At 42.3% G+C, this 16,455-nt stretch overlaps 1 protein-coding gene across 3 annotated transcripts in view; it reads right to left on the reverse strand.

Moving 5' to 3' along the window:
• The window catches only part of LOC126248403 (amidophosphoribosyltransferase-like), a 286,462-nt gene that overhangs the window by 61,062 nt on the left and 208,945 nt on the right, over positions 1 to 16,455 (reverse strand). Inside the window, exon 1 of one of the 3 annotated variants that reach the window (XM_049949355.1) lies at positions 125 to 233. The exons of the other annotated variants lie outside the window; for them this stretch is intronic. Coding sequence (XP_049805312.1) covers positions 125 to 142 — 18 coding nt within the window. The 5' untranslated portion in view covers positions 143 to 233. Of the gene's footprint in view, positions 1 to 124; positions 234 to 16,455 lie in introns of those variants that run through there. 3 annotated transcript variants of the gene reach the window in all.

Genomic DNA, 16,455 nt, shown 5'->3' on the forward strand with positions numbered 1-16,455 from the left:
CGATCAGCAATGTTGTCGGGCCATGCGAAAACACTGCGGTGGATTGAAGCCGATTTGCAGCAATGTTGACAGCAACACTAATTAAGGGCACATACTGCCGTAAAATATGCCCATGTGAACGCACCTTTAGGGCAACCCCCATAAGCCTGATCACTGGCGAGAGAAGACTTCTGCAGGCGGCGCGTGCGGCCCAGCAACAGTAAACAGAACAAATACTTCTATTGCAACACGATTGCTCGTATCTCCGCCTGACCCTCACAGATGACAGCCCCCCTCGTAAGTATTATCGCCTGCTCCCCTGGGGGCATAAGCGTCTACAACGTCATTGAACTTTGCCCCCGTGTCTCCTACTTCACATCACCACAATAGACGACACACACACACACACACACACACACACACACACACACACACACACACACACACACACACAGAATAACGATATTACTCTGTTGCAAAACAGATGTCACTCTGCTATCTCGCTAATTAATAGCAACTCGGCAAAACGGCCCCCTGCTAGGATCGATATGTCAGCAACTATTTCTTTCTGTTAGGACGTAATGTAAACACGATAAGACCTTTACTCAACTACACTGGCTATGCTTTCTTCTCTTCTAGATCGCTAGCTGATACACATAGCAATTCTTAGTAATATCTTGCCTGATGCAGACAAGGAAATTCGTGGCCCATAGTTCATACACTACAGGATGAAGGTCGATTCACACTGCACGTCAACGGATAGGAAAGCGACGTCATCGTCAGTTCGAGATGTATTTACGGTAGACGAAACGACAACAGAACGTCTCCTCCCTTAGACCAGGTGAAAACCATCCGTCATACAAAAAGTCCGAACTAAGGAACTAACACCGACTGAGTTCATTAATGGTTAGAGCAAATTTCATAATGGTTATTCTTCACTAGTTTGTATGGTAAATTGCTGAGAAGTTACACAATAGGAAAAGTGTCGTCCAAACATTTTAAAACAGCTATATGTATTTGCTAGAAGAAATTTATACATAGAAATCCGTCACTCAGTATTTAGAAGGTAATAACATTGAGCTTTTTTAACAAGTCCATTTTGTTTTTTCTTTTTTTCTGGTAACCAAATAATGTCAAAAACAATTTTGTCTCCTTCAATGGAGCTGACATTACTTAACTAAAATTGTTCATCAATTTTTGTTCTTATCCGTTCACGGTGTACGCTTTTTCTTTTTGCTGAGATTGTAAAATCTAAATCATTTTTCGCTTTCAATGATCTGGCCGGCCTCTTCTGTTGAACAGTTATGGAAAAATATGCAAGCAGTAGCGAGACATTTTGAATGTGCCTCGGAAAGAAAGCAAACAATGAAATTAAGACTATGCGCGGCGAGGATGGGATAACTGCCGATATTAGCGGACGGCTCCACAGTCGTCAGACCATCGTCAACGTCGAAACTTTCTTCCCGAACAACCTAAATTTTGGCGCTCCATTCCATTGACAGTTCTGTGAGAATTCCGACCTTAACATTCCTTTGCATTACGATATGCATCTATGTTGTACATGCACATTTTCTAACTTTATCAATCCATGTTTTATCGGGCCGTCCTATCTGCTTTCTCTTGCCTCGCGGAATACAACATAGAACTTCATTGGTTCATCCGTCATCCATTCCCATAGCCACATGCACTAGTCAGCTTCATTCTGATAACCACACGTTTTAACCAACAGAATTTCAAACAACGGCCGGCCGGTGTGGCCGAGCGGTTCTAGGCGCTTCAGTCCAGAACCGCGCGACCGCTACGGTCGCAGGTTCGAATCCTGCCTCGGGCATGGATATGTGTGATGTCGTTAGGTTAGTTAGGTTTAAGTAGTTCTAAGTTCCACGGGACTGATGACCTCAGATGTTGAGTCCCATAGTGCTCAGAGCCATTTGAACCATTTTTTTTTTCAAACAACGAGAAAAAAATTATTTTCTCAAAACATAGATATGGACTATGTTGCAGTATAGCTTTGAAAGCTCGACTCTCTTACAGGATGATGTAAAACGTCTAGAATCAAAGAACGTGGTGATAGAGGACGATGACCAAAACCAGTTGGACAGAAAGGAAGACAAATGGAATGGTATTAAATGGAATATGTACACCGAAAAACCACCTCAAAACACGATACGATATTGCAGTGCCTTTGCTGTTAAATAGAGCGATGCAGTCCTCCTTCGGACATGCAGGAAGAGGCCCTGCAGCGTCCACAGCCGTTAGGTTCAAATGGTTCAAATAGCTCTGAGCACTATGGGACTCAACTGCTGAGGTCATTAGTCCCCTAGAACTTAGAACTAGTTAAACCTAACTAACCTAAGGACATCACAAAAATCCATGCCCGAGGCAGGATTCGAACCTGTGACCGTAGCGGTCTTGCGGTTCCAGACTGCAGCGCCTTTAACCGCACGGCCACTTCGGCCGGCTCACAGCCGTTAGGAAATATATGAAATGTACTCGCAGTTGCAAATGCGAACAACCATCTGCTCTATAAGCTATCGCTTGCGCCTTGTCCCGCAATTACGCAGGGTCGGCCAGGGTTCATCTGATTTGGCATGTTAATTTTAAGGGGTGGCCGGATGCCCTCCCTGCCGCCACCCTGTACCCCTCAGGACGGAAATAGTGTACCCCAACCGTCTGTGTCAAGTGGAATTCATGAAATAGTGTGAATAGGTTCAGATGTCTGCGAGCTGTGTAACAGGCGGAACGTGGGGACCAGCCCAGTATTCACCTAGCGGGATGTGGAAAACCGCCTAAAAACCACATCCAGGCTGGCCAGCACACCGGCTCTCGTCGGTAATACGCCGGGCGGATTCGATCCGGGGGCCGGCGCCCCTACCCGAGTCCAGGAAGCAGCGCGTTAGCGCTCTCTGCTACCCTGGCGGGTTAACCATCTGCTCTATAAGCGAATGACAATAAAAATTTGAGCTAGACCGGGTATCGAACCAGGATTTCCCGCAATATCTCATTCATCCGTCGATACGAGGCAGCCACTTTCAATTAAGGTGTCCTCCCCTGTGCGGGAATTACATAATGTGTGTACAAGCTGTGACGCAGGAACGACGACGTATCGAAGTTTGGCTTCTGCCTGTGAGTCGTGCACGAATAGCCAAAGCGGTAAAGGCGAACGCTTGCGTAATGCGGGAAATCCCAGTTCGAGGCCGGTAAGGCACAAATTTTTGCTGTCGTCATTCCCTTGTACAGCTGATGGCTATTCATATTTGCAATGGCGAATACGTTTCACGCAACTTAAAACGATCGGAAAAAGAAAATCATCACTCTTGAGACACATTATAAGGCGTAACAGCTTCCAAACAAAATATTTGAGGGCAAAATCATTCGGAAGAAAGGAAGAAGAAAACCATGAAACAAGACACTAGAAGAACTGGTGCAGAGCATGGGGTACCGAAACAACGCTAAAATGAACAGTGGTACCCAGAAAAGAAGTGAATGGTTGCAACAAGGCATAGACGTTAGTGGAAGATAATGACTAGTTTGTTCCCTGATTTGACTCTTGTCCTACCTAACATAGTAATTCCCATTATGTAACTCGCCATTGCTCGCCGAGAACAGCCGCCTCACTGCCTTTAAGTCAAAACTGGAAACCCACACTGATAGTAAACTTCCCTTTTCAGAAAAGTTTTGAAAACTATTCAGTTAACCAAAAGCTGTGAAGGCCATTGTCACTATTTTGTTTACTTACTTCATTTTATTTTTCCTGTCCGTCCAGGCCAATGGTTCCCAATTTTTACGAGACCATTACCCGCTGAGTGCAATCTGATATTAGCTATTAGCTAGAACCCGACAATTACCAACATCTACTGAACTTCAGAATGAAAAAGAATGTTACTTGAAAACTTTAATTCTTAGAATCACGAAAAATAAATGATATTTAGTTTTCTTAGGTGTCTCATTAAGCTACGGCTAATGAGTCAATTGGTACTGTTCGTTTCTAACTTTTTTTATGGTGAAGCAATTCTCAGTGCATGGCGAGTGCTACCTACAACTCCTCCTCTGGAAATGTTTGTACTATACTTATTGTTTGCAAAGTACTTAAATGCTTAACTTCTTAGACATTTTACGTCTGAACTGGCAGAAATTGCAAGACTTCAAACTGCTTTGTGTCTGGCCACTGCCACTACTACTACTACTACTACTACTACTACTACTAATAATAATAATAATAATAATAATATGTAGGTCCTACAGCTGTGTTCGTTTACTTTTTGCGAAGTGAATAATGAAGCAATTTCTGGTCCATTGTAGGAACTATCTACAACTCTGAGAAGGCATTTTAATGAGATACGTGTGATGTATATGTCTCCAGTTTACTGTCATAATTGCATGATACACAGAACAAAACATGTGTCTAGCGGGTCGACTGTGTGAAGAAGACGATGTTCATACATTCGTTTCACAAGCTGTAATCTCCACCACATCGTGTCACACGTTAATATTAGTATTTAAAAAATACAGTTATTCCTAACTTATGTAATCAGTATTATAGCCTTACGAAATAGCGATTACAGTAGTAATATTATTAAAACAACTTGGTTTCGTGGCTGAAACACAATAGAATCCTGCTTTACGCCTCAGGTGTAATTACCCCAGTTTGGGGGTACTATCCTCCACTGCAAAATCTCGTTACCAGGTTCTATGTTTCACTGGTTATTTCTACAACTTAATTTTCGATGTGTTAGATATAAATTATATTAGGCATTCTAACTGATTTTCAGGTATACTTTCAACACTGATCTATTAAGTTCTCCCATTTCTTGTTCACGTTTGTCTGAACTAAAGGGGAAAAATCTTCATCAAAACGAAGCTAGTTCACCTACGTTCCATTCCCACATTTTACCCTGTCGTTTTCCCAGCTTATGTATTTCAATATTACCTCTACGACGGCAGAGATTTATTTTGGTGAAAAGGAATCTCCTCGTCTGCCTAGTCTTTCTGTTCTGAATATCCCAATATCTAGATAAAATCTAATGAAGTAGTATCACTGGCGGACATGTACTTCAATGTGCTGAATTAAAATGAATCTCGTACGTTGTATCTGTGAGACTGTAAGTACTTAACATCGAACGTTATGTTCACATGGTGCCTCCCAACTAACATTTTTTTAAAGACCTCATGTTTATTATTTTTTAGCCGTAACTTGTGCTTTGTTGTTCATACAGTGGACATGTTTCGAAACAACTCCATCATCTACAATCGTCCGGTCCAAAATAGAAATACAAATGAAGGACAGTTTACAGATCGTCTCGACTTACAAACGCAAGATGACCTGCTGATAATCGAATTGTTCCTAAACATGTCCAGCGTATAAATAATAACACAAAAGTTGTAGGTCAAAGGTAACAAACACGTCGTCTATAAAAACGTACAGACTTTTTTGACATCGAGTCAAATACAGTCTCAAAATCTAAGGATTCGAAGTGAAACATTAATTCATACTAAGTGTTCTAAAATTTAATTTATGACTAGCAAGTAGTTACGTCCACTTCTAAAGACAGCTTGCTCCTTCGCCCAGTTAAATTACAATGTTCCTTTGTGTGATTAGTAAAGGTTTTAATGAACATTTTGTATATTATGGAGAGAAAGCTGAAACCCTTCTCGGCCGTTGCTGTAGAACAAAGTCTCAAATCTGAAATTGTTTTTTCCAGCAACAAGCTTCCTGTTGTTTTCTGAACGCAGACTGCACAACGTCTTGTGCATATGCATGTAGATGTCTCCAATGTGTTGGCAAAGATGTAGTGCATTCCTGTGCGCAACACGGAAGCACTTTTGCTTTTTCGCCCACGCCACGTCAACAACGCGATGGATAGGACTAGACCAAGGATGCCTTTACAAACAACATTACACAACCCACGCTTTGAGACTGAAGATTGACTCGTATTTTGCGGATAACGACGCTTTAAATCACCGTTCACACAGATTTAGGTTTTATTTGCTTTCCTTAAATCGCTTAACGCAAATTTCCGAATACTTCCTTAGAAAATGACAAGGTCGATTTTTTTTCCTGATCCTTCCCCACTCCGAATTTGTACTCCGTCTCTAATGATTTCGTCGTCTAGGGGTCGTTAAAGCCTAATCTTCCATTTTTCCCTGTTCCGTTACCTCACTAGTGCAGCAAAATAAGACAATACACGTCCCTCTATCTGACCTCATTATCTTCGAAAGAGACATTCAATAAATTGCTATCACAGTTACTTTTTGTAGCACGATCGTGTGGTATTCTGCGCTAGAATTTTCAGATTCGATGGTACTTCGCCCAGTGAGTATTCAGCTCTCTCTCTCTCTCTCGTGTGTGTGTGTGTGTGTGTGTGTGTGTGTGTGTGTGTGTGTGTGTGTGTGTGAGAGAGAGAGAGATAGAGATCCCATCACACGTGGTCCACAGTTTTTGTAATTGGACAGTAAGGGAACCTTTCGAAGTAGTTTGCGCGTCATCTGTCTGTGAATCCTGTAAACTTTGTTCTGAGTGTTACCTCATTTCTACACTGATCTGTTAGAACATTATGATCATTACTATAGACACAAGCACAGCCAGGCGATAGCAGCGTCACCTGGCGAGGAGTGACTGCTAGTCAGACACATACACGGTGCATGTAGTATGAGTGAGCGTGCTGTCCGTGTGTAGAGAATGGAGGAGGCGCGCGATCTGAGTTTGACGGAGGGCAGATTGAGAGGGCCCGAAGGCTCGGCACGAGCATTTCGGACATTGCACGACTTGTAGGGTGTTCGAGAAATGCTGTGATGAGGGTCTTCAACGCGTGGCGATACCAAGGTAAAATCACGTCCAGACGTCATGGGTATGGGCGGCCACCCCCCATTACAGATGTCGTACGTCGTGGGCTGTGCAGACTGGCAAAACAGGACAGGCGGTGAACTGTGGCGGAACTAACATCAGACTTTAATGCTGGGCAGAGTACAAGCGCCTCTGAACACACAGTGCATCAAACACTCCTAACGGCGGGCCTCTGCGGCCGACGAACCACGCATGTGCCAATGTTAACACCAAGACATCGATAACTACGACTGAAATGGGCACGTGACCTTCGGTACTGGACGTTGGTGCAGTGGCAGAGCAGCATTACGCTGTCTAATGAATCTAGATACATCTCTCATCGTGCCGGTGGGACGACGCGAATACGTCGTCTTCCAAGGGAACAGCTCCGTGACGCCTGTACTGCGGGACGGAGACAAGCCGGTGACAGCTCCATTATGCTCTGAGGAGCATTCACGCGGGAATCCATGGGTCCAGAGGAGCTCATGCAAGGCACCATGACGGCCAAGGAGTACCGTACACTGTCTGCAGACCACGAACACCCCTCCACAACGATCATTTTTCTCGACGGCAGTAGCATTTTTCAACAAGACAATGCGCCATGACACAAGGCGCGGAGTGAGATGGAGTTGTTGGAGGAACACAGTGGCGAGTTCCAATTGATGTGCTGCTGCCCTCCCCCCTCCAAACTCACCAGATCTGAACCCAATGAAACACATCTGGGATATGATTGAATGTGGCGTCAGAACTCATCGCTTCCCTCCTCGGAATTTACGGGAATTAGGTGAAGTGTGTGTGGGGGAGGGGGGTGCGTGTGTGTGCGCGCGTGCGCGCAGATATGGTGGCAATTCCCTCCAACGACCTACAAAGCCTCACAGCTGCCATGCCACGACGTGTCGCCGTTGTTATTCGTGCCAAAGGTGAACATGCCGGCTATTAGGTCAGTGGTCATAATGTTCTGGTTAGGAAGTGTACAGCCGGCCGTTGTGGCCGAGCGGTTCTAGACGCTTCAGTCCGGAACCGCGCTGTTGCTACGGTCGCAGGTTCGAGTCCTGCCTCGGGCACGGATGTGTGTGGTGTCCTTAGGTTAGTTAGGTTTAAGTAGTTCTAAGTCTAGGGGACTGATGGCTTCAGATGTTAAATCCTATAGTGCTTAGAGCTACTTGAACCATTTGAGTAAGTGTACATCTGTATGTTTATCGTACTGTCCGAGGCGGAGATTCGTGACCAGCCGATTAGTTGCCTAAACGACTGTGGAAACCGCCTAAAAATCACCACCGGGCTGGCCGGTGTACCAGACCAAGGGTCGTTATTTAATCTGGAACTGAGCAAGCTGTGAAGGAATCCAACGAGAAAATTGGAAAAGGAGTAAAAAAAACCTTTACGGTTTGACGATGACACTGTAATTTTGTCAGAGACGGTAAATGACTTTTTATGCCAGCTGAACAGCATGGACAGTTCCCTGAAAAGATATTACAAGATGAATATCAACAAAAGTAACCAAGGGTGATGGAATGCAGTCACCTATTAGGATGACTCCTCCTGCGAAATTTTTCTCTGTATATTCGTTCTGCTTGCCTGACATTACATGTTCTTGCATCACATATTTAATGCACGTTTACAAGATCTCATACGAAGTTATGGTCCATTTTAAGCTAGTCATTAACTGTAAATAATTGTTAACTCCACAATAGACACATCACAGATGACTGTAATATTCGAACGCATTATTAATGGTACGCTGCTTGACTCATTCACGTCGATTAAATATATACGCGGAACGTTGCAAAACTACATGAAAAGGAGTAAGTACATACGATCAATTGTAGGCGATACGATTTATTTAGTGTTCTGCGGAAGTTTAGTGCACCTACACAGGAGACTGCGTGCAAAGCACCTGTGCTACTCATTCTTGAGTACTGTTCATGTGTTTAGGGTCATAACAATGTAGAATTAATCGAAAATAACTAAGCAATTCGGAGGCATGCTGTATTTGTTATCGATCGGTTCGATTAGTACGAGAACACTAAGGAAATTCTGCATGTGCTAAACGCTATCGAGGATATTCGTAGACCCAGCATTTGCGACACACGGCAAAACGATGCTACTGGCTGTAACAGAAATCTCACTTAAGAATCGTTAAGTGCGAAATAAGGGAGATTATGCCTAGTACAGAGGAATACCGACAGTCACTTTTCACTCGCTCCACTAACGAGAGGAACACGAAAGGGAACGATTAGCGTTAGTACAAATTCACGTCCGCCATGCATAGCAGATTTGCTTGCAGAGAGTGTCTGTTCATGTAGATTCGGAAGAGCATGTTTCATCGACACGTCACCGTTACAGATAGTTTCAGCAAATGTCAAAAGCAGCCCTACATGGAAGGCGATGTGCAACACGAGAATTGCTCTTTTTAATATCAGTAAGCTGTCTTCCTTTGGGATACGTAGGGATCAGGATGCAAACAGGAACTAGATGACACTCGTCTTTACGCGCAACATCCGTAAAAAGATTAGGAAGAGAAGATATGGTATAAATATCAACTTCCCCTCCTCATACACCACACGGTCAATGACGAAGTTTAAGAAAGGATGCAAAGATGGTTTTAAGAACATTCTTTGTATCATTTATTTCATATTGTCTGCATCAGACAGGAACCGTTGAAGACCATGACTAGACACAGCATATGTATTTTGTTTGATCGCTTAAGAGACCATTTAGCTGGTAGCGCCAAGAATCACAACCAACGTTTTTTTTTTTTTTTTTCCTCGGAAGGATTACATGGTACTATCAGCAATAACTATCTACATGGTTCCTGTACGTTCCTTACAAGAAATTGAACAGCCACGATCCACAGAAATTATAAAAATAAAGCGCTACAATTAAGACTGGAAATTTGTACCATTCTTCATTTATATACATAACGCTGTCTACAAACTAAAACGCCTTATCGTGATGTCGTCGTTACATCACCCATAGTCAAGCAGAAAACAAGATCCTTGTATTGGTGTTATCGGCCTGGTTCACTTTCTGATGTAATCCAGCTGCGCAGTTCACTGAAGTCTCCAGTTATAGGTCGATGTACCCGGCCGCCGACAATTCTACATCCGCTTCATTCACAGTAACTTCGTTTACTTGCGTAATTTTTCTTAACTATTATGGAACGCTGTAATGGCTGCCTACGAAGCGACTAAGCGGAACTTCAGCAGTTTCTGCTCGAATAAACGTCTTCTAAAAGAAAGAGTTATGTACAGCTTCCGACTCTAAAGACCACAAGATGTAAAATATCGCATGCAAATGCAGAAAGGAAGATTAAGCTTCACTGCTTCGTCGGCGACGAGATCATTAGAGACTGAGCACCAGGTCGGATTGGAGAAGGTTTGTGACGCAAATCGGCCGCGTCGTTTTAAAGGAAACCATCCCAGCATTTGCCTTAAGTTATTTAGGATTTGAATATGTATCATCAATTCAAGTCTAGTGCCTTGCCAATACGACACCTTGCAATATAATCCTACTGAACTCACCGCTCTTTTTTTATAAATCACAGACAGATTGCGACTAGTCGATCTATTTCTAATAGATTTCTTCACAAGGAAGGCCCTTTGTTCATTGCAATCTAAATTTTCGGGAAATAAGAGTTGGTTATGAGATATCATTTTTGGCTTTTACATAAAATTAGCTGAGATTACTCGTTTCTTTCGATGTCGATCTTACTTGTGTTTATCAACTTTTTTGTGTGATCCAAGTTTTCGACATTACTTTCAAATTGTTAACGTGTATTGGAAGTCAGAATCACCTCTCATTCGCAGTGACAGATTCTGTAGAGGGTAACCCCCAAGAATTAATCCTGCAAAGCCTGGTAAGAGAGTACTGCTTTGCTTACTTTTCGGTGGTTTCTTAGAAAAGCATTCTGAAGTAATTGAAGTACATAGTCAATGTACAAGGTCAAAATACCTCAATATAAGTAATCTGTTTTATTCACACAACAATGGTTTAATTAATACTAATTAAAACTGTACTACAAGTACATCGATGAGTTAAAAGATACTTTGCCGAGTCGAGATTTGTAATCTGCCATTTAAATGCATTCTTTTGAGATATACAGGGTGCTTCACAATTCCTGGTAGAGGTTATAAAGAGGACTTTGTAGAGAAAATTTCGATAAAGAACCTATGTAAATTGTGTCTGAATATCGGATCACTTTCCAATCCCTCTCTTCACGGTACGCATACAGCGGAGAAAATGTGCTCTGACTTGTGTGCTCAACAGGAGCCCACGGCACGGGCAATGTTTCGAGCACTCGCCTTTGCATTCTCTTCAACGTGACGAAGGATTTCCTGTTCAAAGTCGAGATTGTGGCCTTTCAGTGGAGCCCCACAGTCAATCTTCCTAGTCGCGATCGCACCAGTTTCTCGCAGCAATTGGTATGTGGTCTCATAATTACAGCAGGGACTGACAACGGCGCCCCCTTGTCAGTTTGTGTGTGTACCGCGAAGTGAGAGATTTGAAAATGATGCCATGTTCAAATTTATTTTGTATCCAAACGGTTAATTTCCGGGCACGGGCTCCTTATCAAAACCTAATCCTCTCTACACCCCCTAGAAACCTGTAACGAATTGTGAAATATCCTGTGTATACTACTTTCAGTGTAATTTTGATTTAGAAATTTTTCTAGCGATTTTGTTTTTGTACGCTTTTAGCCCTTTATCACCATGTCAGTGCGGTTCAGTCACCAGATTATGAACGCGAATTGCACTTAAACACCACAGGTAATGTGTGATTGTCACTGAACCTATTTTGATCCTCTGAATCATATGGAAAGCTGGTCTATAGTGTCACTGGAAATGGTAGAGATGTTCAAAAAATGGCTCTGAGCACTATGGGACTCAACTGCTGAGGTCATTAGTCCCCTAGAACTTAGAACTAGTTAAACCTAACTAACCTAAGGACATCACAAACATCCATGCCCGAGGCAGGATTCGAACCTGCGACCGTAGCGGTCTTGCGGTTCCAGACTGCAGCGCCTTTAACCGCACGGCCACTTCGGCCGGCCAGAGATGTTCATTTGATTCAGAAGACACTTAGTAATCCCGATGTTGGGCTTGTCTGACGCTGTAGGAATGGCGTCGGAAGCCACCATAATAAAAACTTGTAGGTGGAATTCCGGACAGTATTCAATTAATAAGACCTGTTTTCACTAGTGATGATTCGAGTCCATCACATAGCATGGTGGAGACACTGATCACGTCAGGTGAAACTACATCTGTATCATCTACATAAATTCTCCGGAAGCCAACTGACGGTGTGTGGCGGAGGGTACTTCTGGCAACACTAACTGTCCCCTCCATCCCTGTTCCATTCGCGAATGAAGCGTGGGAAGAATATGACTGACGGTAAGCCTCTGTATTGGCTCTTAATTTCTCGAATCTTGTCGTATTTCGTGATACGTATGTGGGAGGAAGTTATGTTTTCCGACTCTTCCCAGAAAGTACTCCCTCGACATTTCAATAGCAAACCTCTCCGTGATAAACAACGCCTCTCTTGCAGCGTCTGCCACTGGAGTTTGCTGAGCATCTCTGTAATTCTCTCGCGCCGACTAAGCGATCCCGTAACAAAACGGGCAGCTCCTCGGCGGATGTTTTCCATCTCTTCTATCAGTTCTACCTGGTACGGGTCCCAGATTGATGAACAGTACTCAAGAACCGGTCGAACAGCTGCCTTGTAAACCATTTATTTACGAGTATATAGGTCAATTACATTTACTTAAGTTTCTTCCTATGAATATCAATCTGGCATCAGCTTTTCCTACTGCTTTATGTCGGCATCCAACTGAATATTGCACTGTATAGATACTCCTAGATACTTTACGCTGGTTACTGTTTGTAGCAGTTTATCATCAGTAGAGTAGCTGTACAACAGCTGATTTCTTTTCCTATGTACGCGCAATATGTTACATTTATTTACGTTCAGGGTCAACTCTCTGCTGGCACTGATACCTCCTTATGAACAACAGCATCATCTGTGAACAGTCAAATAGCATCCGACACATTGTACTAGATCATTTATATACACCGAGAACAGTAACCGTCCTATCACACTTCCTTGGAGTATCCCCGAAATTACCTTTAAATCTGCCGATTTTGTTCCGTTAAGAGTTAATATTTTGTGACCACCTCTTGAAATTATCGTAATCTAATTCCATAACTGTTTTAAATTTTTCAGTATGACTTAGCCCAAAAATTTAATTCTTAGTAGTGAATGTGATTTTTCGCAAAAAAATGTCATATTCGCATTCATATTTTCAGGTTCAGGACTCTTCTTAGACGTCTATATGGCTTTATAAAGTATGTTGTGAATGAAAATCAACGACAAGCAACGAAATCTGTATATTTTTAAATTGTTTGCGGTGCTCATAAAGTACCTATCCACTCGGTGTGAACACCATGGACAATGCGTTGGTGTTCCTAAGATTGTGCTACACAATAATTTCTGGTTCTGTACTCTACTAATACATAAGTACCTATTTAAAAAGTAAGTAGTTAATAAAAGTCACGCATTTAATGAATTTGTGTTTTTAGTTTTATTGGTGGTGGGCACAAAGTACCTCGCCTTAGTATTACGCGTTAAAGAAAATGCGTTAGTATTGCTAGGGTTAATGAAGAGAAATTCATGGGTGTGCACTTCACTAAACATTGACTACAGGATTAAAGAGACATTGTTAGAAACAGTAATTTCACACACATTTTTAGGAGTTATAATGTGTAACGAGATGGAGTTGAACGAGCAAATAGCCTTGCTTTTGGGGGGGAAAAAAAGGCAGGCTTCGGTTCATTGATAAAATACTATGATCCTTCAGTTCGTTTATATAACAGACTGCATACGAAAAAATAGTACTGCTCAGATCTGAATATAGTTCTAGTTTATGGAATCCATATCAGAGCTCATCGAGCGTACAGCAACGAGGGCGGCACGAATGGGAGCAGGCTTGTTGGTCAGGCGAGATAGTAACAGTAATGTTTAAAACTCTTAACTGGCAGAAAAATGCTTAATATCTCGAGAGGACATGATAAGAAAACTTAAAAAAACCGTCTTTCAGCGCAGCTCCTTACTTATCTATCCCGTAGAGATCGTGCAGAAATAAAAAAGTAGGGAAGTAACAGCACGCACACAGGACTACAAGTAGTCATTTCTCTCCCGCTCCACGTTTGAATGGAATGAAACTACAGTAATTGTACAGTAAAAAAGCAACCTCTGCCACGCACGTAATAGTTATTCCGAAAGTAGAGGCAGACTTGAAGCCAGAACTTTGCCTTTCGCGAGCCAAAAAAAGGAAGGAAATCTCACGCAGCCTGAAGCTGCGATCCATGCCAAATGATATATTCAGATGGCTCTGTTGGTAGATCGTTATCCGAAAAAGCCAAAGATCAGGGTTCTATCCCCGATACAATGCATACTTTTATCACGTACGTCGACTACTGACTTTTTGCTGGACTGAAATGCTAGCCGTTCTTTTTTTTTTTTTTTTTTTTTTCGTTATTGCACGAGCCCACAAACCATCCTGCTTATTTGCTTTTGCCCCCCCCCTCCCTCTTCCTTCCTTCCTCCCCCCCCCCCCCCAGAAGAAAAAAATACATTACACGTCACGATTGGCCAATGTTGACTTCACTGTGGTTGATCTGGTGGTAGATTTGTTCAGTCCACTCCACTTGGTATTGGTGCAGGTACTGGAAGGGCCGAGCACTCTTACACGCAGTATTTCTATGAGATACTTTTTCTTTATTTTTTATTCAATCTTTCACAGGAAGTCTGACTGGGTCTTCAAATAACATAATCAATTACCACATCATACGAAAAACATGTAGAGTAAAAAATATCAATTAGAACAAACTGACCGAGCGAGGTGGCGCAGTGGTTAGTATACTGGATTCGCATTCGGCCATCAAGATTTTGGTTTTCTGTGATTTCCCTAAATCGCTCCAGGTAAATGCCCGGAAGGTTCCTTTGAAATGGCGCGGCCGATTTCCTTCCACATCCTTGACACCATTTGAGCTTGTGCTCCATCTCTAATGATATCGATGTCGACGGGGCGTTAAACCCAAACTTCCTTCTTTCCTTTCCTTCTAGAACATAATGGATTAATCATAATTGAAACGAGAGTATGAACAAGCCTGATTTTACAATAGAGCGTGTCTAATGATCGTCGGTCATTCAAAACACATAGTACACCTAACATACTCCCGAATTACTACTCCATACAAGGTAAAACCGCAGTAAGTACTTAGACAGCTTTTTAAAGGCATGTGTCCCCTAGCAACTAACTTCTGCAAACACTTTCTGACGTTTTTACATTAGAACAAAAACTTGCCTAAGTTTACTTCTGAAAATCGCTTGGACAAGTTCAATTTCTAGAACTTACTGCAAGTGCCTGCAGACGCGTTTCCACTAGACGATACTGCAATGCCTGTGTTATTGCCGATACCGAGCAGGTGACTTTCAAGTACAACGTCTGAGCTGTACGGGAATATACCTAACGGATGTACGAGTATAGATCGTAGACGCTTGGTTGACTACATATAGAAGTTTGGGCGTGGCCCTTAGTCGTGCACGGATAGCCAAATGGTAAGACGACAGCACGCGATAAGTGGGAAGTCCGATTTGAGTCCCGGTCCGACACAAATTTTCATTGTTGTCATTCCATTCCGCAGCAGATGGTTGTCCTTATTCGCAACTGGGAATTCATTTAATGCGTTTCCACTAGAGTGGCATCGCGAGAGAGGCAAGTGGAAATCTACAGTGTTGTGCTTAAAAACCACAGCAGTCGTCCCCGTTGTTGCATTATTATTATTATTTTATCATTATTAAAAATCGTAACGAGAGACAACAAGTCAAGGAAGAAATGTATGGCTGAAGAAATGTATGGCTGAAGAAATGTATGGCTGAAGAAATGGATACATCAGCGTATATATTTATCAAGAAACACTACTTAATGAATTGAAATCACGGACCTTCGTTCAGATTAAAAGCCGTCTGCTAATGTTGTATGCAAGTTTCGAACACTCCTTGTCTATTGTACAATCCAATATTTGAAAAACAGGATATCAAAATGCGCCAAGTTGTATTAGCAAGAATCGCCTTTTAATTTTTATTTGATTTTTTCCAATCCGTATTTATTACTTTTATTACAAATGTAATGCATTTATATGTACGCCAATATTTTAAAAAAATCTGGTTAAGTTTAAAGGCACCTGTACTACCTACTTCCCTTTTTGGAGAAACAAAGTAATGGGTAAATTTATTTTGCACTTTCTTGGCTGACACTGCCCAGTTATATATGTTTAGGGATCCAACGATATATTTGTTTCGGCCCATCTGTTATTACGCCATTCTCCCTTCCACGCTAACATTTTCGTACCAGTACTGAAAACAATACTTCTGCAAGTTTGAGAAAAACTTACAGCAACTGTCAAGTCCGGCAGGTACTCGCAACAATATGCAAGAAACTTTTCCCACTTACTTGTAGAAGCTTCTGGAATTAACGAATTTTGCTGAAGTCAACTTGATGGGGGTGTTTCCACATCAAAGAACTTGCAGAAGTACCTTTCTGCAAGTGACTTGCGGAAGTTTACTTCATAGTCGACACGCACCTCGACGTT

The sequence above is a fragment of the Schistocerca nitens genome, chromosome 3 (genome assembly GCF_023898315.1).
Source record: "Schistocerca nitens isolate TAMUIC-IGC-003100 chromosome 3, iqSchNite1.1, whole genome shotgun sequence".
In the NCBI taxonomy this organism is placed as follows: domain Eukaryota; kingdom Metazoa; phylum Arthropoda; class Insecta; order Orthoptera; family Acrididae; genus Schistocerca; species Schistocerca nitens.